Source organism: Hippichthys cyanospilos, chromosome 21 (genome assembly GCF_059441005.1).
Source record: "Hippichthys cyanospilos isolate Australia breed blue-spotted pipefish chromosome 21, RoL_Hcya_1.0, whole genome shotgun sequence".
Lineage (NCBI taxonomy): Eukaryota > Metazoa > Chordata > Actinopteri > Syngnathiformes > Syngnathidae > Hippichthys > Hippichthys cyanospilos.
The window spans coordinates 9,410,448-9,436,118 of record NC_142389.1 but is presented as its reverse complement, the minus strand read 5'-3'; the positions used below and the strand labels follow the sequence as shown (position 1 = coordinate 9,436,118).

Genomic DNA, 25,671 nt, shown 5'->3' with positions numbered 1-25,671 from the left:
TAAACCTACTGTCAATCATTACTGCTTTTTTGATTGTACCGGCGTGACAACTGTCACGGTTTATGCCTACTGCCGAGGTCAAGAGGAGAGAAGTATGGCAGCATTGATTAGAGGGTGTCGAAATATTTTACTAAAGTGGAATAAACATGCTAGCTCTAATTTTGGTAACGTATCCGCTAATGTCGTTTTTTTCTGTGTTCTTATTTCCGTGTGTTTGCAGAGAGAATGTTCGCTGCCCTCGCCAGTGCTAGCTGCGTTAGCACACTGCAATCACAGTTCACTACCTGCTCTGGGCGTTCAATATGCAATACGAATGCAAATGAAAATCTGAAAGTTATATGCTATTTAATTAATTAACGCTGCTATTATTTTGTATGTGTGCGTGTGTTGTTTGTCGCATGCATTTCAGCATGTCCGCATCGCCTACAAATACCTTGCAAGGTTTTACAACAGCATATAATTTTCGAATCATCCTTATTTGAGACTGCAAAATGAACCAGCACTTGGCACAAACTGTTGTTTGAAATTATCGCTACTTATTGTTATTTTCTGTCAGCACTGGGTCATTAGGAAATCTTAATGTCTAATTAATACTACTGTGATAAACTTGCCTTACTAAGGTTTGGCAGATTTAAGATGGTCTTGACGTTTGTACTTAATTGTAAAGCCTTTTTCTTGTCTGGTTGGTGCACTGCCAGTGTTTAGTATTGTTAACTTGCCAGGACCTTGGCTGAGCCTGAAGTGTTTAATAGCCTGGCCACAATTGCCCAAAGCAGACTGTAAGTGACCTGCACAAAATGGTGCATGCTACAGCAGCATCACAAAATATTTTCATTTATCTGTTTTTTTATTACATTTAATTTGATTCTCATTGCATTATCCATGCAGTCTTTTTATTTAGTGCCGCTTATCTTGCGGAAAGACACTTAACTTTATCACTTAAGTCGCAACGAAGCTGGAAGTTTATTGCAGCCAGCTACTGTACAAAATTGCACCTCTCTCTGGACTTCCAACGTAACAAAATCCCATCTTTCCCCATCTTATTTTCCTCGCATTCAGCGCCCACGCGGTCAATGGCCTCAAAAACACCAGTTGGGTTCATTGGTTTGGGAAACATGGGGAGCCCCATGGCCAAGAACCTGCTGAAAAATGGGTACCCCATTATTGCTACTGATGTATTTCCTGAGTCCTGCAAGGAGCTTCGGGATCTCGGTGCTCAGGTAATGTGCAACCTGTTTTTGTATCTGAAAGGGTTAATCTTGGAACTATTTCAAATGTTGATTAAAAAAAAATACATACCTTGTTACTTTTACTGTAAAGCTGATACATATACTGTACAGTAGATGCATTTTTATAATTCACTCAGATGTGTCAGTGTCGCAAAATGAACAGCTGTCATGAATCAACTTTATACATAAATGTGTTTATTTTTACAGGTAGTGGACTCCCCTGCTGAAGTTGCAGAGAAAGCAGACCGCATTTTCACAATGCTTCCCTCTAGTCCAAATGTCATAGAAGTTTACACTGGCCCAAATGGCATTCTGAAGTAAGAGCACTGCCCAAAATACAAAAAAATGTCAAACAAAAGGAATATTTTGAGTGTTTCGTGAATTCTCAACAAAAATGTGTTTTGCTTTCTTTAGAAAGGTAAAGAAAGGGACTCTTTTGATTGACTCTTCCACCATCGATCCTGCCGTTTCAAAAGAAATGGCATTAGCTGCAGAGAAGATGGGCGCTGTGTTCATGGATGCACCAGTGTCAGGAGGTAAAACATTTTCTGTATAATTGGATTGAGTAAAAAAGTGTCGGCCTACCACTATGTTAGTTTCTTCTTTTTGTTTACCTTTTTCATAGAAAAAAAAAATCATTCTTATGATCAGAAATTGTGCCTGATCACAATATTAACATCTAATTTGATGGAGAGGGGGAGGTGAGGCATGATTTCATTTTATCTTACTATATTTATTTTTTCCTCCGTTTTTAAGGGCTAAAAAAGTACAGTGTTGCCAATAAAAAAAATACGTGTATACTATATGTGACATGGCAACGCAGCGGAAATAAACACAACCTTGGGGGAGCGTTTAAAACGCTAACCAGTAGCCATATAGAAGATGACATACATTTTTGTAAGAAAAAAATGAAATAAAAGGACAATATACTTTTTTTCGGTCCTAAATATACCGTTGAGGTATGGTATCGGGACTTGGTATCGACAGATCCTCAAAATAAGGTAATTCAGGCTTGGGCGCAAAAAAAAAAAAAAAAAAAAAAATTATCATGACATCTCAATTTATTTCTATTAAAAATAGTGCACACTCAACTACAGAGAGCACAGGGAACTTTTACAAATGTATTATCATTATATTGTTGATGTTATTTTCATATGAATTAGTAATGTTAGGTCAAAGAAAATATAGCTTTTACAATGCAATGATCTTCACTACATTGAGTAGATTTCATTATTAAGTCCATCATACAGTAAAGTTCAGCTTTACAGATGCAGTATCTACTTTTAATTCATTACTAATTGTGAATTCAAAAATAGAGTTAATTAGAGTCATTTATTTTTTTATGTTGAGGGGGAGTTTGATGCAAGGTGTTGCATTTATTTATTCAAGGTGAAACTGATCAATTGGCAAATTACATCTTCTAGGGCAGAGGCTGTTATTTAAAGATGGAAAATGTGCTTTAAGGACTTCATTTAGTGGCCAATTTCTTGCTTAACAAGATACTCTGGTGTTAAACATAAAGGAATGAAAGCAAAGAAGAAATCCAACTGCACCAAGCACTGTAGTTATCTTGTGACCCCCATTGCCAAGTTCCTGACCTGTCTGAGACGCTTTGTTAATTTAAACCATGGGACCTTTTGGCTTAATACCACAACATGGGTTGTAATTATTCAGCCAGTCAGGTGCCATCTCAAGGTTTTACGGCTGCATTTGACCAAGAGGTCTTTCAGGCAAGGTTGAGGTTTTAAGTCCTCATTATGTCGGCGCTATCTGCTCGTGATGGCTCCTTGACAGAGCACAGGATCTCCAGTCGCTCTTAATGGGCCGAGCCGTGCTGGAGAAGTCCCGCGTCAGAGCTTTTTCATGTTGATGGAGCGGTAATGGCGGGTGTTCCATGTTGGTGCCTTTCATGTCAGATAAAGAGTCATAAAGAGGAGAAAAGCTTCCCTCACATGGAGTAGAGGAGAGGAAGGAGATAAGACGAGAGCGAGACGCTTTCACAGTTAAGCTGTCCATCACGTCGTCTCAACTCGCACATAAATTTGGGCTTTGGGGGTGCTTGCCACATTCTGATACACCGCTCTGCTTTTTGTGACAGTAGCCAAATTTGATTGGACAAAACCGGATTAATCATGACACACTCTGCTGCTCGTGTGCCGCCCTTACAAACAAAGACTTGGCCTATGGCATGTTTACCAGCTGGCGTCTGCGGAACCGAGTGACTGGAGATCCGAGCCTTAAGCCAGATACTCTCCCTTAACGCACACACAGACTGTTTACATATGACCGACCAAACAGTGTGTGTCTGTGCACTCCTCTGTGAAGGTTGTGCGTCTTCTGTCTCCTAAATAAGCCTCTTTTACTAGCTTGAGATGACCAATGATTGAACTTCCACTATGACTTGCTGTGTGAAACATTCACTTGCTTAGCATGCTATTTCTTAATTCGTAACGACTAAGGAGGGGATGAGATCTCATACGACAAGAAATGAAAGCCCCAAGAAATTTACCGTCCGCACAAGATTTGTCTTTTTCCTTGTTGGGTCATGTGTGCAATGGAAAATACCAGAGAATCTAGTGCGTCGTGCTCTTCATAACAATAAAATATACCGCCAAAGGGGTGAATGCTTCAAAATAAACCTTACCATGACGAAAAATGTATTCATACAGCTTGGTACATTTTATTTTGAAGTTCTTCACGGAAACATGTCATAACTGTGACTTGACTTTCCTACGACACAAACTATCTGCTCTCCAAACTTGTTCTCATTTTGTAAACAATTGAGGCACCACTCTTTTCCTCTTCTAGTCGCCACAGCGAATCAACTGCCTTTATCTCCCGAAACTCCAGCATCTGCTGTCCCTCTGATGTATTAATTTCTGACCCTATCCATCTTGGTCACTCTCAAAGAGAACCTCAGCATCTTCATCTCTGCTACCTCTAGCTCTGTTTCCTGTCTTTTCCTCAACGGCACTGTCTCCAGGCCAAACAACATTGTACACCTTTCCTTTCAATTTCAATTTAACTGAAATTCTTCTATCACACCTGACACTTTTCTGCACGCACTCCAGCCTGCCTGCACATGCTTCTTCACTTCTTTTCCACACCCTCCATTGCTCTGGACTGTTGATCCTAAATAAATCAAATCACCCACCTTCTTTATCCCCTCTCGCTGTATCTTCACCCTTCCATTTGGGTCCTTCTCATTGTCCCACTTATGCACCGTCTTGCTGCGGCTAACCTTCATTCCTCTCTTTTCCTGGGCCAACCTCCACCATTCTAGCTTCTCCTCTGTTTAGTACAGTGTCATGTATAAATTAGCCGCCAGCTAACAGTGCTCAAGTGCCCCCGAGAGCAATTGGATTACATTTAAAAGGCAGGTTAATAGATGAAAATAACTGCACAATTTGATGCTGACATCTTGAAACAGTTGTGGTTACTACTGATCACACCAGGCCAAGTCAAATGTGTCTTCTGTGGGTCTGATGTCAATTTGTCTCACTGAAAAATATCATTTTTATTTTATTTTATATTTTTTATATTTTAATTATTCATATTTGGTCATTCATTATTAAGTGGAAAGGTGTGATGTGGTGTTCTGTGTTTATAAATGATTTTCATTAAACAAAAACAAAACATTTTTTATCTTTCTCCAAAGACCAAGATATGCCATATGAGCAGCTCAGGAGAAATACAAAATGCACTTTCAAATCACCTATGTGGGGATATTTTGGGTTTCCAGTTGAGGGAAATGAATGGTATAATATTGGCATATCAGACAAAGACAGTGTGTAAACACTTATTAAACTCGCTCAGCTGCAAGTGAAAAATGAGCCTGTAACAAAATTGACTCCCCTGTTTATTTTGACATTTGCTTGCTAGCTTGTTAAATTTCTTGCAGTTACTTAAAAAAAAAACACATTAAAAATTGGAAAAAAAATTCTTGGTTATTATTTTATACTGTTAAGTGTCAGAATCTCGTCTTAGTCTCATGGACTCAAATTTGTTGTTGCCTTCCTTAGTAATTCTACATACAGTCAATGATCATAAATTAGCTATTAAAAAAACAAAAAGTATAGTTGATTAAACCCTACTGCTCTAACTGAGTTATTTGTCTTTGTTTACATACAGAAAATTAATTAATATGTTTTGCTCCTACCAGGAGATGGCACCCTCCCCAAATAGGGGGGCCCAGGGGCTCATGAGTAATAAGAGCTGGCCTCTGTGAAAAATTAGATTTTTTTCACATTTTCAGATCCAAAACATGTCACAATCAGCCAACCCCTGCTATGAATAATACATTAATGATCATTCTTCAATACCATTTTTAAAAGGAAGTTAGCATATCAAACGAGAACGCAACTCAAGTTAAGATGGAAACCAATTTGAATGCAATCAAATTTTAGCTTTTAACAAGAGGGCAATTCAGATTCTGCTCCTTTTTTTTATCTTGACCTAAATAAAGGAGTTAAATCAATGTTTTGACTTCCGTGCCAATGTCTTCACTTCTTAAACCTTGCTGAGATTGGTCGTTACCTGAGCTTTGAGCCAATGTGATGCCATTTTCCTTCAAAGTGGAAATTATGCTTTTGAAGGTATCATTTTACTTGAAAAATAATCTTTTTCAAATGTATTTTGAGCAAATATTTCAGTGACAAAATGGCCACTCACTAAAATGAATTAAAAACAGGTTCGTTTTGGTTAATTCATAATCCACATCCGTGTTTTCAATTACAATGCCATATTTAGACTAGTGGGGTTCTACAGAGCGTGTGAAGAAAATGTTGGGGTCGTTTTCCCCTTTAAAGATGGTCGTAAGTTTGTTTTTTTTAAAGCTGTTGAGTCATAAAGGAGCTGTCATTCGTTTTAATAATCATCAAATAAAGGTTTATACTAAATTATCACATTTTAGTGCCCTCGCTCGCGCAATTCACAGGAAAATGCAGAGTTGATCTTCAACAAAACAAACTCTGACGTCGCAAGCACAGGGTGTTGGCACACAACTTGCAAAAATAGAAGTGCTGGCTAACAAGTGGCAGGGTCGTTAGCACTAATTACCCAGAATGCCTATGTTGGTGCCGATATGCCCACGGTGGTGTGCCGCATTGCTAACGCATGACTGCTTAAAAAGGGCCCAAAAACACTTTCATTGTGTTTTTTCCCAGCATTGGGAAAGCAAGCTGTCGTTGCATATGAAAGTGAGAATAGCCGAGCTGCTGTTGGACCTTTGGCAATCGGGCCGATTTTGCTCATTTGTGAGGTCTTTAAGATCTCGACTAACTAGCCATTTAGGCTGCGTCTCACCGCCGATCTAATCATATCCACGCCACATCAAATGTGGTTCATTGTTTGCAACGTATCATTTGCTGGCCGTTTGAACGTCATTCTCCAGTCTGATAGAGAATTTTCGAACCAAGGCTGGCACTGGATGTGTCTGTAGTCTATCTTGTTAGTTTACCAGCCTCTGAGTGATTTTGGGTACATTTACATGTAAAATCTGTTCAATTGAGAAGGTGAAGAACTTTAGCAAATGATCCACAGTCAATCTAAATCGCAGTCTTATACAAATAATAAAGTAGCAGGCAACACTGTGGAAGAACAGTTAGCATGTCTGCCGCACAGTCTCGTGGTCCCTGGTTAGCTTCCGGCTCTGACCTTGCTGCATGAAGTTTGCATGCTCTTCCTGTGCCCGCACAGGTTTACTCCAGGATATGTGCAGGACATGTATTTTGGACTCTCCAAAAATAAAAGGAATGGCCCAAATTTTACTGCTCCTAACTGGCCAGTTGTGTTCAGTGTAACAACCTGAAAACAAATGACATTTTGCAATTGATTTGATTTCCCTAATGCTTTTAATGCAGTAATTCTTAAAATACAAAATACCCCAACTACCTGCAGTTAAGGAAATAGCTACGGCCATGTCGGAATGTATCCATCCATTTTCTGTAGCTACTTCTCCTCACTTGCTGGTGCTTATACCAACCATCTTTGCGCAATAGACGGGGGACACCCTGAACTGATTGCCAGCCAATCGCAGGGCACACAAAGACAAACAACCATTCATGCACCCAATCACACCGAACGGACGTGCTAACCACTCTTCCACCAAGCCGTCCGCATGTAGGAACCATTTAACAGTATTGCATATCAAACACACAATCAAACCAAACATCATTGAATGTATTAGATCAGTGGTTCTCAACCTTTTTTTTGTGATGTAACCTCTATGACATATCTTTTCACCCCAGTACCTCTTAACCAGTGCAAAGCATTTTGCGGTTTAAAAAAACATGCCATCAGTGTCTGATTTATTCAACTTTTGACGCTTTCGAACTTCATTTTCTTAGTTTCACAAAAAAAAAGAAAAATCAACTTAAAGTGTCCTCTTATAGATCATAGAAGAAATAAAAAAAAACATCATTAATTTTATTAATAAATATTTTCCCACAAAAAATAATATAAAGTGTCAGACCTGTTCTCAAAAAATATATATATCAATAAACACATATTTGTCAATGAAAAACATTAAACATAAATCATCCTGTTTGGGGGTTAGAGTAGAGAGCTGTTCACAAAAATAAATCATTAACTTCATTGTTGATAAATATTTGTCTACACAAATAATCAACATAAATTGTCAAACTTGTTATCAAAAAGAAATAATTATAAATAAATATTTATCTATAGAAAAATGTGAACAAAAATTGTCCTGTTTTGGGGTTAAAGTAGATATCTTTTCACAAAAACAAATATTAACTTCATTGTTAATAAATATTAGTCCACAAAAAAAAATCAACAAAGTGTCAGACCTGTTCTCAAAAAAAAATCATTATAATTAAATATTTGTCTACAGAAAAATATTAAACATGAAGTGTCCTGTTTTGGGGTTGCAGTAGAGATCTGTTTACAAACTAAATCATTAGCTTAATTATTAATACATATTTGTCCACAAAAAATAATCAACCTAAAATGTCGGAACTGTTATCAAAAATAAATAATTATGAATAAATATTTGTCCACAGAAAACTATTCAAGTTAAAGGGTCCTCTTCTGGGATCATAGTAGAGATGTGTTCACAAAATTAAATCATTAACTTGACAGGTAACGAGAGGTACCTAACAAGTTGGGTCGAACCATTCTAGTAATGGAAAATCTGGCTTCTGACAAAAATGAAATTGAATAACCAAATGAACATCAAATTAGTTTTATGAACTTACATTTTCCTGAACCAATTAGTTCAGTAATTATTTTTAAATGATTTTTGCATGTTTGTTTGTTTTATTTAATCTCTCGAGTACCCCCACTTGAGAACCACTGTATTTGATTATGTAAATCTGTGGCTCGCCCCCACCCCAGCTCCACCTGAAATGTCTGGTCAGTGATCAACGAAAGTAACAGGAGATCACTCAGGCCAGGTTAATCCAGTCTGAGAATGGGATTAATGAGAAGATGAGTCTTGGAGCCCTGAAGGTTAGTGGGAAAGAGGGGGCGTTGCAGTTGCAGTCTGTCATTTTGATGGCGAAGCAGTGCTAGCGAGACAGCGTCCCAAAGACAAGATTAGCATAACAAGCCTTCCATTGACGGCTTGGAAGTGTGGGAGGGGAACGGGAATGGAACGGATATTAAAGAGAGTCCGGCTAGCGTGGATGGAAGGAGCATGCTGATAGGGGGCACTCCAGCCCGTGCTCCAGATGGAGTTAGACCCACAACAGCTGTGGACTGGCTCTCACTTCCCCTATGTCATCTGTTGTGTATGTTTGTACATGCCCGTGTGTGTTTGTGTGCACGCAGACAAAGAGTCAGCTGGCGAATGAGTCGTATTAACCAACTCTGTCCGTCAATTGTAACTCAAATGTCACTCACTTATGGAGGAATTAGCATTAGGTTTGTTTGAAGGACAGTTGTGATAGCAGTCATTAAAATGTGAGCGTGCGCTTGCCTATTGGTGTCTGCAGACTAATTGTGCGCCATTATTAGCTGGCACTTTTCTCTAAATGAGCCTCGTCGGGCGAGGGGAACGATTGATTGCGGATCTCTCCTTCCCACTCTGTTCTCTTGTCACCTACATTGACCACCTTCGTCCCCCGCGGAATTAAACAGTTACTGATGGTGATGATGGTAATGATGGCGATGATTATCAAAGTTGGTCTTGTGTTCAATAAACAGGCATTGCAAACTCACGCCTTCAGCGATATGTAAAAATGTATATTATCTGCTCAATTTTTCTCCTGAAATGATCATTGAACAGTTCTCATGGTTTTGCACTCATTTTAAACACTGCTGTGCATTATTAGTGAAGTTGGCAGATAAACTGTTGAAAGTACTTTTTGTTTATAGTTTTTATGTGTCTGTGTGACTTTGGCCAGAACGCTCCCTTGTACCGTTTCACTGAATTACTCGATAGCCCCTATGGTTTTTATGGCGCCTACTTGGGTTTTTAATTTGTTTGAGAAAGAGATCTTCCCGTGGGTGTAATTATAATGGTAGACCACATGAGGCTGTGTTGTTGGCCTCTAAACATCCAGTCCTCGCTGGCATAAACTGCATGCAGTACATTCCCATTGATGGGCTCCTGCAAAAAAAAAAAAAAAAAAAAAAAAACTTAGCTGGGGAAAAAAACAAAAACTGTGAAAACAAAGTTACATTTGTCGACCGCCAGTAGACTTGGGAAGGCTAGTTGCAGCATGAAATGTGTCACTCTATCAGAGATACAAGGCATCATTCAAATGATTTATTGCATTTTTGATTTGCAATTGAAAAAATGAAATTACTACCAAAAGTCATATAGAACAATTGTGGCTAGTTATTGCTACAAGTTGTGTATTTAACCAAGCACCACATAACTGCTTGATAGTCCGCTAGACTAATGCTAAGATGAAATGCAAAACATTATTAATTAGTCAGTAAATATAGCGGTGCCATAGCCTATTAAGTGATGATTTTTTTAAGGCGGTGCAGCAACACATGTAGACAGACAATATAAAAGGCATTACGTTTTGTTTATGTACATAATATACTGACCGTAGTGACCAAGGTGTTGCACTTATGTTATTATAGTTTGTGTTTATAATTTACAACACTATCAAAGTGGGCTATTCATCTTATATAAAAACACATTCCAACAATTAGATTTTTTTTTTTTCCTGGAATGGATTACAGTAATCCCCAACCCATCTTCACAGGCATTATTATGGCAGATTTAAATAGCAAAAGAGGTCCAGTAAGTTGTTTCAAATTTGAATATAAAAATGTGAATTCAGTTCAAATTTTCCCCCTCTGTTCAAAACGTTAAAGCCCTTATCCCACTGAAGGGTGAATGGTGGAGAGTCGCAGCACGTTTGGTGTTCCCGGGGTGCGTTCAAGATTATGAAAATTTGCCAGTACTGCTCCGGAAAGTTTGAATGTGTTCAACATTTCTTCACAGCAAGAGCAGGGTTAAAAAAAACTGTTGGCAAACATTTGGCAACCCCTGATGACACTGGTGACTTTGAATGAGCTGCTACCTTCGTATGCACTCGACAACGTCCGCCCCTCATTGGGATAAGGGCTTTGAAAATACAAAGAGCTCTGAAAATGAAATAGTCCACAATAAAGTGCTGATTAAAGCCCGATGGTCTCCTCTTGTTTTTATGATTGGCGGCCTAATGAATAAATGCTCTGCCATCGTCTTCTACTGTCAGTCTAACATTCTAAGTGAGCACTGTAATTTACAGGGTGTAATAAAAAAAAACGGTTTGAGCCTGAACCTTTCATTGATTTAAATCATCCAATTTGCACATTTCCACAGTAAACAGACGAGGGATCTTATACATACAAATACATTGACGTTCTTCACCGCATCAAAACGTGTTTTCAGTGTAAAAGCTTATGAGGGCTTGTGAATTGCTTTGGTTGTTTGTTTTGTTCGTAATGAAAGTAGCGCTACCGAAGACAGGACTCACTACAAACCGGCTTAACCAAAGTCGCTTCTCTGATGTTGCTTCGCCTGCGCAAGTTTCAGCCCTCTGACGTTAATGTTTAATGACGTGCTGCGAAGCATCTGCCCGAATAATGTTTGATCGACTGCTTGTTAACTTTTGCTGCGGGAGCAGCTCAGATGAAGGAGAGGCGTGTATATGTGTCGTGGGCTCCAAGCACCTACACATGTGCGCACGTTGCAGTGCCGCCCCATCTGTCATACAGCAGCATGAAACAGCCAATTTCCATTAAACTCTCAAGATATATGCACCTTTTCCACTGCTAGGCTTGGCGAACTTATATTTGCTATTGATGCTTTGCAGTTGGGGAAAAATGGGTACTACCAAGTACCCCCTAACCAGCACAAATCATCTTTGGTTGAAAAAAAAAAAATACTAATATCGGAGCGGCATTTGTAGTGGTATCTGAAATGGAATTTTACTCAGCAACTCCAGATTATGAATCGTGTTATTTCTGGCGTGTCTACCAGGAAATTGTGTCCCGAATAGCAATGTGCTTCCCTGTAAAATTTAACTAAATGAAGGCATGCAGCGTTTCTCAAAATAAGTCACTATAACACAACTACTTTACCCGTTACTTTACATGTTCCCATTCATTTGCTCTTATTTTGAAAATTCACTCTTCCTGTCGCAGCATTAAAAACCATTAAATTTGTTTTGCTAGAACAAAAAACACTGTTAATATTTCCCCTACTCCCTGAAGGGCCGTCGCGTAAATTTGAAACCACTCAAATAAAGCGCTAATGGATAATTACTTGGATACATGCTAATGTTAGCTTACTCGCCTGCTCTGCATTGGCTGTAGAATATACAGTGTTTCTATACATCATGTCGAGGCAATTTTTTTTACAACATTCTGACCATGATGCCCTCAAATATGGGAAAGGAGAGCCACATCATCAATGCGCTTTGTGGTATTTGCTGGAAATAAATACTGAAATCCATTTATAATTAACAGCAATTCAAACGCATTGGGATCAATAAAAGTGTTATTGTATTCACTATAACTTTTTGAGCTAATTGGACAATTAATTAGTCAGCTGTATGTTTTTTTTTTTCTTCCAAGAATTGGCATCATCATAAGTCGAAAAAAAAAATCCACATTAATCAGTCTCTACGAAGATTTTTAAAAGGGTTAATTTTTCGAGGCTCAACATTTGAAAGCGGTCATTTTTTAGGGTCCCGCTAACCATTATTTTTCCTTTCTAGTACTCCCATTTATTTGATCCTGCTTCTTTTCACACATAATCCCCATTCTTGCATCATAATATCTTCCTGTCTTGCAGTCGACTTCTTTGCGCTCCTACCCCCGTACACACTCATGCACATCTTGTCTCCCCCTAGGGGGCGTCGTGTAGTTGTGCAGTGCTAACGATCCACGACTGTCACTCCCGCTGGGATGGATGAGCCGGTGCACCCAGCTCTCAGGAAGCCTCATTAGGATTCCGCTTTAATCCGTCTCTGACAGAACTGACCCGAGAACGGGACGTCTCCCTGCGCACGTACGCTGATGCATATGTGCATAATATACACCGGAAAAATGTTCCATCCCGCATTGACCGTGTGTAAGAAAATTACATTAGACACACACACGTGACAACGGCTGAACCTTATTGTATGCACATTGAACTGAGTCACTGATACGCCAACACACACACACACAAATATGCGCATTATGATAATGATGTATTTTCCCCCCCTACTACATGGATCTTCCATCATTCCTGCATGACCACTGCTTATAGAAATCCTCTACATATAATAAGGGCTTATTAGGGTGATTAGCTAATTTGAGAGAAGGAGTGTTGGGAGGTAAGACGAGGAAGATCGTTATTCTCCTTTGGTGTCTGCCCATCTCTCTTCTCTCTACCTTCCTCTTGCTTTCTCTTTAGTGAGTTGTATTGATCAGTGCATCGACTGTGTTATCAATAATTGCCTCTTTAGTCGTCTACAAACTGTGATCTTTGCTAATTAAGCAGCAGTTGTCACGCTGCCCTTTTTGAGTGCATGCCTGCTTAAAGAATTACTATTTATACTTATACTAGCATATACTAGCTCTTGTGATTTCCTTTAATTATATATATATATATATATATATATATATATATATATATATATATATAAATACACACACAGAGTTCCCTTCTTATTTGCTATTGTTCACCCTTTTTATATAGTTTGTTTCATTTGTTTAAAAAAATGGAAAAAAGCAAAGAAATACATAATATTACTTAATTTTTTTGTCTGATCCGACTTGGATATCAAGACGTTTATCTAAGTAAACCTGCAATAGATATGGTCATGAATGAAAACCCCTGTAGTTGTTGTTTTTTGATAAATAAAATTGCAATTCATTTGACAGCTCTGACTTTAAAAGTAAGAAAAATTGCAATGAAAGCAGCGAGGTAGACCTGCAATCAATATGGTAATGAATGAAAATCCATACCATAGAGGTTTTGTTTTCTTTTTTTTTTTTTTTAAATAAATAGCTATTTTTTTTTTATAACTTAAAAGGGAGAAAAATTTCTCCAGAAATTGTGACGTTTATCTGCGGTAGAAAAGGTTATGGGGTGAAGCTGCAATAACTGAACCAGACTGTAGCGAGGGAACATTGTGCGTGTGTTTTTCTGTGTTTATATATGTGTATCTTTACACATATATACCGTATATTTGTGTACGCTTTTGTGTCCTTGCACTGCTTATGCATTTTCAGCTCCAATGCGAATTCCTGTTTAATTATTAACGCTGACATTATTAGGTGTTCAGTACTAAGAGTCCTTTCATTACATTTTAACAACACCCTAAAGAGAATTTTAAAACTCCCTTTCTACTTCCTATTTTCTGGATATTTTCAGCAAGTTACTCAATATTTTGGGCTTTAAGTTGTACTTGGTCCGTATGTGTGTTTACAAGTATTCTTTTGTGTTCGAGGGGGTGTCTGAGGATGTTTAGTAAAGCATTTAAAGGGTCGTGCTAGCTCGATTGGGTCCAACCTCCCTCTGAAAAGAAGTTATTTTTCACATTAAGGACTCTGCAAAAGCGGGAGGGCTTGGGGGTATTTTGCCTCCCACAACATGGCACGCTCCTTAAGCCATCAGGCATGGGAAGGGATGCCTAATTGAACATGATAAAGTGTAAAGTTAATTACCCCTCACGCATGTCACTGATAGCCCCAAGAGGAGGGGCAGCCTCAGGCACAGCTGGTGTGTTGTGTCTATGTGTGTGCGTGTTGGGTATACGTGTGTGTTTGCGAAAGCGAGCCAAAGAGAAGGGGTGACAGGACAAAAGGCGAAAAGCTCCCACGAGGGTTGTGCTGTGGATGATTGCAACAATCGGCTTTTAAAGATGCGTCTGTCCCTCCGGTGCGCCGCTACTTAACACGCCGGTCGCTCCATGGGCCTAACACATTTGCAAAGCGCAAAGCTGACCTTGTGAAACAGCTGATAAAGTAAACTCTTTTAAGCATATGTTCACACATGTATTTGAGATGAAAAGTTGCTTTGAGATCCCTTAATGAAACTATTAAGACTTTGATAGTAATGGGAATTCGCTTTCTTCACTTCAAATTAGTGGGGGCGCATAGAACACATTATTGCAGTGTTTCTCAACTATATTTTGCCAGGCCCCCCCTAGAAAAGAGAAAACTTTTAGCGCCCCTCCCCCCCGCCAGGATACACATGTATCCTTTTTAACCTTAACAGAAAAACGCAATATAAATCAACTTTCAACAACTGTTTTTATCGCGTTTATGCGGGTTACAGCTTAGTCTAAAACGGAAAAAAAGAAGCAAGTGCACCAAATGGCCTAAAACTAAAAGAAAATGATGAAAATTATTACTTTATTGCTATTACATTCCACATGACAAAAACAAAACCTCTTTCCTGGGATCATCCACGCCCCCCTGGCATCACCTTGCGCCCTCCCCAGGGGGGCCCGCCCCACTATTTGAGAAGCACTGCGTTATTGTGAAGGAAATGTTGGACTTGACTTCCTGTACAGTATGCATACACTTCATTTAACGCTCCTGTGGTGTGTGTTGAGGTGTCGGGGCTGCTAGCCTAGCCAAGCTGACCTTTATGGTGGGTGGAGCAGAGGAAGAGTACAACGCTGCGCAGGAGCTGCTCACCTGCATGGGAGCCAACGTTATCTACTGCGGACAAGTTGGCACCGGACAGGTAAATAGAATACTCACATTGCAACACACCAAGTTACAGGGACTTAAGCGAACACAGTCAGTGAGGTGCGAAGTGGGGACCGAGGGGGCGGGGCTTCCACCAGATGGAGGGGGATCTACTATCAACTCTCATCATGTCTATCAACAAATATTTATAGGTATTTCTTTCCACAGGTAACTAAGCCAAGCTACCACTTAAAAGTCTCTTGCTCTTGTAAGTCTGGAAAATTAACCGATCATGCAGGACAGGTGACATTTCTTTTTTCCACAATACTAATCGGAAGGGACCGTGAAAACATATATTTTACAAGAGAGTGAGAACACCAAGATGACTGAAGCAATGTCGGTTCATTTTTCAGGCTATTTTCTAAATTCACTGTTTTGGCGCGTGGAATATAAAACAAAACTGAATATTACTCCACGAAAGTTTGTTTTGCGTTTTCCTATTCAGCTATGGAGTTAAAAAATGTGTCGAAAAAAACAAAAGAAGAGTTTGACCTCGGGTTTTCGACATGTTTTTCTATATACAACAAAAAAATAATAAATTTAATATTTTACCAAGCAGACCCTTATAAGTCATCATATTTCTAACATGTCAGCCAGAAAATTGTGTCCCTAATGGCAATAAGCATCCATATAAAACTCAACAAATTAAAGGCATGGAACGTTTAACAAATAAGTCACTTTAACACAATTCAACAATAAGTTGCTTCATGATTGAATTCATTTGCTCTTGATTTGAAAATGCATTAACTTAGTTTTGCTGTCACATGCCACTTACAAAACTCTAATCGTTGATTACAAGGCTAGAAAAGATGACTGCTAATGTTAGATTACTCATGTTTTTTTGTTTTTTTTTTAATCAGGAAATACATATTTCTTTCTCCAAGTAATTAAGTCAAGCTACCACTTATACAGTATGAGCCCTCGTAAATGTTGAAAACTAACCAGTCATGCAGGACAGGTGACATGTCTTTTTTTTTTCTTTGTAATATTCTCAAGGCTGCAAAAATCTGTAACAACATGCTGCTGGCCATCGGGATGATTGGAACTGCAGAGACTATGAACCTCGGCATCAGGTAAGTTCATTATGACCCTATAAATAGCCAATAAAATTTGGAGTGCATCCCGACTTTGAGTCAAAGGAAGTTTTGTGTGCACACCAGAGCAACCCTTCTCTTGAGAATTTAACATTCGACAACTGTGTAATCGCAGAGAAACTGTTCATATTTATTGCTTCTGTCCAGATTTGAACTGATTAGTTTATGAAAGTGCAAAAGAGGTCAGCATGGCCCCAAGTATCTGCTAGAGAGATGGATGAGGGGGTGGAGTCCCTGGCTCGGATTTGCATCTGCTGATTGAGCTCTCACCAAGATCATTTAAATCAGACGTCATTACAGGGTGTTCATCAATCAGATCGATATGATTAGGGTTTCAGAATAAAGCCTCCACAGTTCTTTTTTCATCACTTGGACGAAAGGAGTTCCTACAGGCCCTCATAAGCGTAAATTACCAACCTTTCCAAATAATAAATATTTCCCTTGTCAGGCTTCTTCCTCTGTTCAAAGTGTTAATATGAGGTGTTTTTATGACTTTTGACGACTTAAACACCATAGTGCACCTGGTTTTACCGCTCATGCACAAGTGTGCATGCGGGCCAAGTGCAGCTGTGCCGCTCTGGCTGATTTATCATTGCTGAGACAGAAGAGGAAAATTGGCATGAGCAGTCGGACATAAATCCCCTCGATCGGGAACTGAAATATGGAGGCATTAAAGGAGCGATATGGATTTACACATCGCTACATTGCACAAACACATATGTGCACACCCTCCCATTTAGATGCTGACACCACCGAAGCCTGTGACTTTTACTAAATGGCTTTGCACTTAAACGGTCCAAGAAGTACAATAATACCTTCAGAAGAAATTCTGACCAAATATTCTCAGTAGGCTTTTTTTAAATTTCACTTCTTATAAAGATGTTTTATTACAAGGTAACTTTTAATTTGACTTACAGAGAACGGATTGACTGGAACCAAGCAGCATATATTTGGAATTTTGTGAAAAATTGCCGATTTGATCAAAAGCGTCATCGATCAGATGGGTGAAATAAAACATTACGGCAAACACAATCATCTGGGAACATTCTCTGCTGCTGTTAAAAATGTGTTGGTTCCAAAGATCCAATTTTTTATAAGGGTGGAGCCAGTGTACTGAAATACAGACCTGCGAACACACACACCTTTGTTTTTCTATTTTAGTAGAGCCATCCCATTGACGTAATGCATTTCCTAGCCCCTACCCTTAACCAAAACAACTAATTGCCTAACACTTATCCTAACATCAACCAAAATCCATTTCAAACCTAAACTCTAAAACCAAGTCTTGTGCCTCAAAATGCGTTCTGGACTTGGACAAGATGTCCCCACAAAGGCAGTAAAAATGCCTCACCATGAGCCTCACCATGTAGTAAAATTGAAAAAACACACACGCTGACATTTGAAAATGTTATTCAAGGCTTGGCTAATAAAGCCTGCGTTTCTAAAAACAAGTATGTTTTACCTGTCCACATGGGCGAAAGTACACAATTTTCTCCCTTACTCACGCACCCACACGCATGCACACTCTCAGTTCTTTTCACGGAGCTAATTTGTTGATCTCAGATGGAGCCTCGGCCCGTCTCCACTAGAGCATGACGTTCTCGGAGTGCAAGGAATCGCCGCACATGACAATTATAAGCACACACACACAAGCTGTCTTTCCTCATCTCTATTTGTTACCTCCTTATTTTATTCTGTCCTTTTAATCCCTTCTCTTCTCCTTTGCCTCATTTGTGCCTGCTGTAATGTCTGCATGCAGTCAAGCAGTCAAAAGGGGGGTAAAGACTGCGGAGAAATCAGAGGAAAGTGGCACAACTGATTTTTTTTTTTTTAATGATGTGCCTGAATATAAAAGCAGAAGATTTATATCTTCGTGCGCATACACACATACGCTAGTGCAAGGGATTTTAAAAAGGTCATGACAACAGGCAGCCATTTTTAGCAAAGAAGAATTAAATCTTCCTCTCATTGTTGCCTAAGTAAATTGATTAGAACATAAATTGTGCTTGTTGCTTCTGTAAATGAAACAGCTCAGGCTTGCTTGTGTGCTCGTTACGTCTTAAGTGTAATAACAAACAGAAGTTTGGCTCACTTGTGGCGTCGTGGGAGGATGAGGAGCTTATTTGCAGTACAGCCGACTAGGCATATGCCGTTAACAGATTCTAACAGTATGATAACCAAATATTCAGTATTTTTAACAAAAATAATAAATGCTTGGTACATTAAGGAATGTGTACCATATTAAATACAAATAAGTAAATACATTAAAATTGTTCAGTTTTTTTTATTTGCTATTAGCAAGTTACAGTGCCCTGTCACTGGTAAGCTATTTTTAAAACAAACACCTCCTCCTTATTCTCCAATGCTTGCCAAGAAGGTAAAAAAACAAACAATGATTGTCATCTATTTTCAAAGGCGGCTTGTTGAGTCAACTCTGCAAGCATTAGCGATAACGTATCACCGAACTGCACTTCCATGATGTCCACTGCGAGACACACTTGAAAAATTCCTCAAAATTAATGATGATATAGTTTTCAAAACACCTTTGAATATTATCACCTGTAACCCTGTTTGTTTGACTAGCGTGAACATGAATTTGTGTTAGCGATCAAAAATAGCACTTAAATTTGCCTATTTGAAGTCTTGTTTTGAGAGCCATCTTGTAAGATCCAAAAAGGGCACAGAGGGCGTGCTAAGTGTCATAACTTGATTTTGATTAGTATAGCTTCATCCAATCATCTCCCAGAAGTGGGCAACATCATCAAAAATCTGCGTATTTATTGGTTTTGACCAGGGGGGTTCAATCTCATTTTACCTCATGGGTCACATAGAGAAAAAGCTATTCTCAAGTCGGTAAAATCATGGTATGTAACTTAAGAACATATTTGAAATATTGGCTACGCATGTCAGCCTCGTCCCAATTCCCCGCAAATACTGGTGTTCAACTGTAAATGCTATGTTGAAAAATATATACATAAAACAAAGATAAAGAAAAATAACTTTCTTTTTGGTTCCCTATATTTCCCAATACAACATTTGTTCCTTGAATCACTTGGAATGAATGGAAATGTTCTACAAAAGCATTTCTATTTGTTCTCCTTTATAGATTTAAGTGAAAAAGAATATAGACAGTATTAGAGACTATTTAAACCTTGACTTTTTACCACCACGATAAACCGTCTACCCAGGCCCATCTCTAGAAGAGGCATTACTCCACCTGCTAACGCATCAACCTTCTGGATTCTTGCATCCATCTCATCTCCGTCGGCCATGTTTGTGTCGCTGCGTGTGATTATGCCGGTCCATGGCAATCTTGTTAAAGCGTGACATGTTCCCAAATTACCATGGGCCAAAAACACCTCTACCGCGCCGGCTAACAACCGTTTGAGCGGTGATGCACTTGTGCGATGGGAGCAAGGGGGGAGAGAAATTCATTGATTTATCGTTAACAGAGGACAACAGCTCGCCGTCAGCGTCTCGGCTCGCCGTAACAAATGATCCGCGCGCACGGACGCGCTTTATTGTGCGCCCAGCCCGTAACCTTTTCAGCCGCTGACCCAGAACGCAGGGAGGGGCCGCCCTGTATGTGTGTGCATTCGGGGGAGATGTCAAACATATGTCCCCCTTGAGTCCTCAGACGGGACGCGTCAGCACAGGAGATGAGGAGGAGGGGAAAAAAAGTGGAGCTGAAAAAGCCATCAGGAAGGAGTGAGCCACTGATGCCACATTTCCAAAACCAACACAAAAGAGACGGCGAGGCAAAAAAACCGGAGCGTGTACAGTAATTGCAAGCCATCCTTAATTAGTTAGTAGACTGGCTAATAAAAAGCTATGCTGTCATTGCCATGGCAGAATGGGTGGAGTGAGGGAGGCTGTAAGGACCTATGATGCTTTAACAGTCATATTGAGAGCAGAGACGAGTTACGGGCCCGTAAGTAACACTGGGCTTGATGTGGCCAGCGTTCATTCGCTTACACAAGCAGATTAGACCAGCGACAGACGCTGGAGTTACACCCTCGCCGCTGTCATGCTTGGCACCGTCACCCGTGTCTCCAAAATACGTTCACTCGCATGCATAATCGTAGCCTGACGCCTGAAGCCGAAGGTAAAAAGAAAAAAAAAACGCTCAGTGACAGTGAGCTTTATGACTCCCCTGTGCTGCTTCAACCACTTCACCTCCTTCTCTTGTGCATTTTTTTTCATGAAGGAGGGATGATGAAGGATAGACGTGGCGCTAAACATCAATACTGCATTAGGCAGCGTTACAAAGCCTTCAGCCATTAACGCTGAGGAATGGACGCAGCCGGGCGCAAGGTTCAATGGGGGTCATATGCTGCCCCGCACCCATTTTTCTCCATGTTTTACTTGCACCCTGCCACACGCCGCCGCGAGGTTTGTTCTATGAATGACTCCATAGCTGGAATGAATGGACTATTTCACTGCTCTCAAAATGTCATCAAATGTACTTGTTACATCCAATCGCAATGAATGGGTATATCTTAAAATAATTTCATACATATATGAGGCACATTATTTTTGTGAAGCATATTATTTGATATACTTAAGCTATTATATTTGATATACTCAGCGCTATTATGCTACGACACTGTTGTTGTTTTGAGCAGATTTGAGGAGGGAATGCTCCCAAAGATGAGAAAAAAAAATGTCTGAACATTGCTAGTCAACAGATTGGTGGTTGGGTTGTTTCTCACCTGATTCCTAGTGTTTACTGTGCTAGCTGTCAATTGAGACCCATTTTGAAAAATCCAATTGTGCTTAGATATAAGCACCGGCATCACCAGACATATTTTACTGGGGCACGGGCCCCAGTATAGACCTGCTGTGCCCCAGTAAATGTCATCAATAAAAAAAATAAAATCACTTAAAAGCACACATTCTACTTTTTATGGTACTTAATTGCTACTGTATTCATTCAACATAAAAAATGCACACATGGCTTATTAATATGGTTATTTATTCATGGGCAACGACTGATAATGTCCAATAAGACATTTGGGATTTCAAGCTTTCCGATTTGACATTCACAACATTTACCTCATTCGTTTAGCCTTAGGGATCATTCCAAACATTCCAATTATTCATATATTGCAGATATTTTTTTCATAATTCCATTTGTTTCTTCGAACCAATTCAACATTCATTCTCAAGGGGAGACAATTCCCTTCATTCTCAATTGGCAAATTATTGCGAGCTGTTTGAAAGGTTACTTTTTCTTTAATGCTTTTTTTTGGTTTAAATTTGGACACTTACGATTTCGTATTTCGCGCATATTCTCGTGGTGAGTGTGTATTTTTCTTACTACAAATGTTGATATACTACTTGCTTTAAAAAAGTGCAAAAAATAGACATGTTTGACCAAACATGATGAATAATCATGATTTCAATATTGACCAAAATAATCGTGATAATTTTTTTGTACATAATTGCGCAGCCCTAGTACAGACTAATGGTGACACCGCTTGCTAAGCCACATTAGCAAATGAAGGTCAAGTCTTTGCCACAAACCTCAAAGAAATTTCTTTCATTGCTAATTACAGTAGGATTGATTTTAAAGTAGAGACTTGACTTTTTGTCTCCTTCCTCTAGATTGGGTTTGGACCCCAAACTTCTAGCCAAGATCCTCAACATGTCCTCAGGTCGCTGCTGGTCCAGTGACACGTACAATCCAGTCCCTGGTGTCATGGATGGAGTTCCTTCTGCCAACAACTATCAGGGAGGCTTTGGAACCACACTCATGGCCAAGGTGAAAGCCCGACATGTACACCTTCATACGGAAATGGAATGTGCTTTTTAATTTCACGTCGGGAGCGATAATCAAAGGTGAACAAAGTGAGCATGCTACTGTTGGCAGAAATATTGGACCTGGACTGTCACTCACTGAGCATAAGACATATTTTAATGTATTTTTTGGGAGACCAAATATTCAATCCTAGGGACTTATTTACATTTTTTGCAACTTTATTCAAGTGTTTGACTAAAGGAGGCTCTAAGAATGGCTGTTACTCAATGCAGTACTCAAGTAATCTATTACTTTTGGTAATTAATTAATAAAATCACAATACTTTAGGTAGTGAAACTAATCTGCCTCCTACTGCACGCATGAACAATATCTTGCACTAAATATTTTTTCATGATATTCTGCACTACATTATTAGCACCATTGTCTCTGTTGTTTGTTGCTATTTATTGCTAAATTATGGAATGTAGTCTGCTGCTCAGGGAAGTGAACAGAATAAGAATTCCATAGTATGGTACAATTATACATATGACAATAAATCTCTTGAATCTTGAATCTAAAATAGCCAATCACTTTGGGTAAGAAAGTGCCATAGTATTTGTTTTGCCAGGTAATTAACTTCTAAAGTAAACAATTACTTAAGTACTCAAGTAATCAATTACCTTAGTCTCTGAAGATACTAAAGTGATTGATTACTTCAGTACTTAATTCGCTAATTACCAGATATTTTTAGAACCCCTCTTAGCCAAACACTTGGTAAACATTTTAGCAAAAGCTTATAAAGACCTTGGATTCAATATCAGGGGTAAGAATAAATAAACACATAAATGTAAAAATATGTCTTCAGGGATGAATGAGTTCATCATAAATGTGTTATATAAAACACCCATTCATCTAGTAACACAAATTCTATAGACAAGGCGTAAATTACGCCACACAATACTGCATTCTCTGAATCAAAAAGGATTCATATATTTATATATATATATATGTATATATATATATATATACATATATATATATATATATATATATTTTTTTTTTTATTTTTTTTTTTTTTTTTAATTTTTTTTATTTTACTGGTCGCGGAAATAGGTACCAGGAATTGTGAAACTTTGCATATAGCTGGAACCTAATGAAATGCAATTGGACGACACAAATGCTAATATAGTCATTGTACTTTTCAAAGAAATCAGCTATTTAATCTATAATCAGTGTTCTGTGTATTTTTCGTTTTTGCTAGCTTTTATTGGTAGTTGGAATAGATACCAGGCCTTCCCTGGATCAGTGATCAGAATACTGATTGTAATTTTTAGTACGAATCAGGTGATTAATCTATCATCAATATTTTTTGCTAAAATTGGCATCAACATTGGCCTAAAATCTGGATGCCCTAGTTTTTAATAGATTAAAATGTTTAAAATGTATGTGAGGAGTATAATGATACTGTACTTCAATGACACTTTCAATTTTTTTCTAATATCGGCCAAATTCACTCCATTTTTTTTTCTTTTTTTTTTTTTTTTTTTTAGGGAATCAAATGCTAGTCAGCTGCGTGTTACACCCTTGGTCCTACTTCCTCCCATTCTGCCTCATGTGCAATTTACTATGTTACATCTAATTTTACTGCCATTTGACTTCTTTTTATTACTTAGCTCATCGGTGAAGCTCTCTCTATATGGTGGCGGTGAGCACATGTATGAGCCCGGCTACCTCAATCACAATCGCCAGCTGACACATTTCTGGCTTTAACACGTCTGCTGCCTTGGTCTATTTGATGGTCCATATGCTCCTTGAAAAGGGCTTTTGTGGTCCTATTGTCGATCTGCCATAACATGTGGGATAATGATTCACTATTCACTGCAAGAAGACCTATTATGTACATTTTGCTGGTATCCCACCTAAAAACCGTCTCTTTCTCCATCCAGGATCTTGGCTTGGCCCAAAACACAGCAACCAACACTAAGACGCCGATTCCGCTTGGTTCCCTCGCTCACCAGATCTACAGAGTCATGGCGTCCCGCGGCTACGCCAACAAGGACTTCTCATCCGTCTTCCAGTTCCTGCGCGAGGAGGAAGGACAGTGAGTACAAGCTCACACCCGCTACCCCGTATCCCACCCTTCTCAGGAGAGACCACACTCTTGCCCTTAGGCAGATCTACAGCCCAATTAGTACACAACACGTACCCTCATCGTTTTCGCGTCTTTACGTTGAGTGCCCGGGAATGCGAAAAACCGGCCTCACATCTGTTTTGGAATACCAAAGGTTCAGACAGACAGTATAGGTTTACCTGTTACCATGTTTTTCCTCAGGATGGTCAGAACAAGTGTTAGATTTTTATTTCATACTTGTTGTCTACTACCTTAAGTCACTGCTAAGTGATTCGGACCTGAGCGTCATTGTGAAATATTGTGAAAATTAGATGCTTAGTTTTGCACTTTCGGCGCAATCTACAACGCTCAGGGGTGTTTTGATGTGATGTAATCTACTTGAATTGAACTCTATGCCACTGAAGTATTTTATTCCATGTCAAATACTGTTTGGCTTTGGACACCTTTCACACAAAATATCGTCGACCTCTGCTTGTTTCCCATTGTGCGTTTTCTGTTTTGATGATAGTCATCAACAAGGAACGTTAGTCGATCGTTGCTTGAAAAGGGAAGTCAACACTAACATTTCCTTTATCACATTATGTTCTATGCAGCCCAACAATTCTAAACGTGACATTCTGATTAGTATTACTAATGTGGATAATTAATTTACTCTTTGATTACCGGCCATTTTCAGACACTCCCTAACACTTGAAATTATTTGAAACAAATATAAACGAGTACCTTGGGTTGAAAGTCTGTGTTCTTTATTAAAAACAAACAAAAAAAAACTGAAATTACGTCTTTGGGATTGAATGAGTTAAGCAACAAAATGTAGGTTTTTATCCACCTCAGGGGGGCGTACATTTTTCCACTTGTCGTTTACTGAGGACAACATCACAGTTGCTCAGGACTCAGTCATGAATCGGCTTGTGAATGTCACATGAAAAAAAGGTGAGCCGTGATTGGCCGTTGATCCCTATGCAATTCTGATGTCATTTTCCTCTGTTTACAAGTGACAAAATGGCCGCCCTCTGAGCAACAAAGGGGAATTCTGCTACTTAATTCATATTCTACAAACTCAATATTAACCAGAATGTTGCATTTAGTGTGGGCGCATAAAAGATATTATCGTAAAGAATCAGTTGACTTGCCTTTTAAGCATATGTACATATTTTATATCTCATTTTGTTGTTGCGTTTAGAAAACTGTATTCAGATTGTTCATCAAAATATGTGTGGACACTTTGTATTTGCATTGTGGAATCTTATAATTGGATCTAAATTGTTTAATAAAATGTGTTCTGTGTACTTTTGAGCGTGTATTAGTGTTTGTCTCAAA

General features: G+C 39.0%; 1 protein-coding gene across 2 annotated transcripts; it reads left to right on the top strand.

Annotated features, from left to right (window-relative positions):
• Positions 1-31: 31 nt before the first annotated feature.
• On the top strand, positions 32-25,640 carry hibadha (3-hydroxyisobutyrate dehydrogenase a). 2 transcript variants are annotated; one of them, XM_088405668.1, is made up of 9 exons: positions 41-92; positions 221-275; positions 1,060-1,220; positions 1,437-1,546; positions 1,644-1,765; positions 15,248-15,381; positions 16,383-16,459; positions 22,088-22,244; positions 24,167-25,640. In XM_088405668.1, the coding sequence occupies exons 1-9, from the start codon at positions 63-65 to the stop codon at positions 24,323-24,325; spliced, it is 1,005 nt and encodes a 334-aa protein (XP_088261794.1). In that variant the 5' UTR covers positions 41-62; the 3' UTR covers positions 24,326-25,640. The 2 variants fall into 2 exon arrangements, with proteins under 2 accessions (XP_088261796.1, XP_088261794.1); XM_088405670.1 differs by lacking the exon at positions 221-275 and having other exon boundaries at positions 32-164.
• Positions 25,641-25,671: the final 31 nt, after the last annotated feature.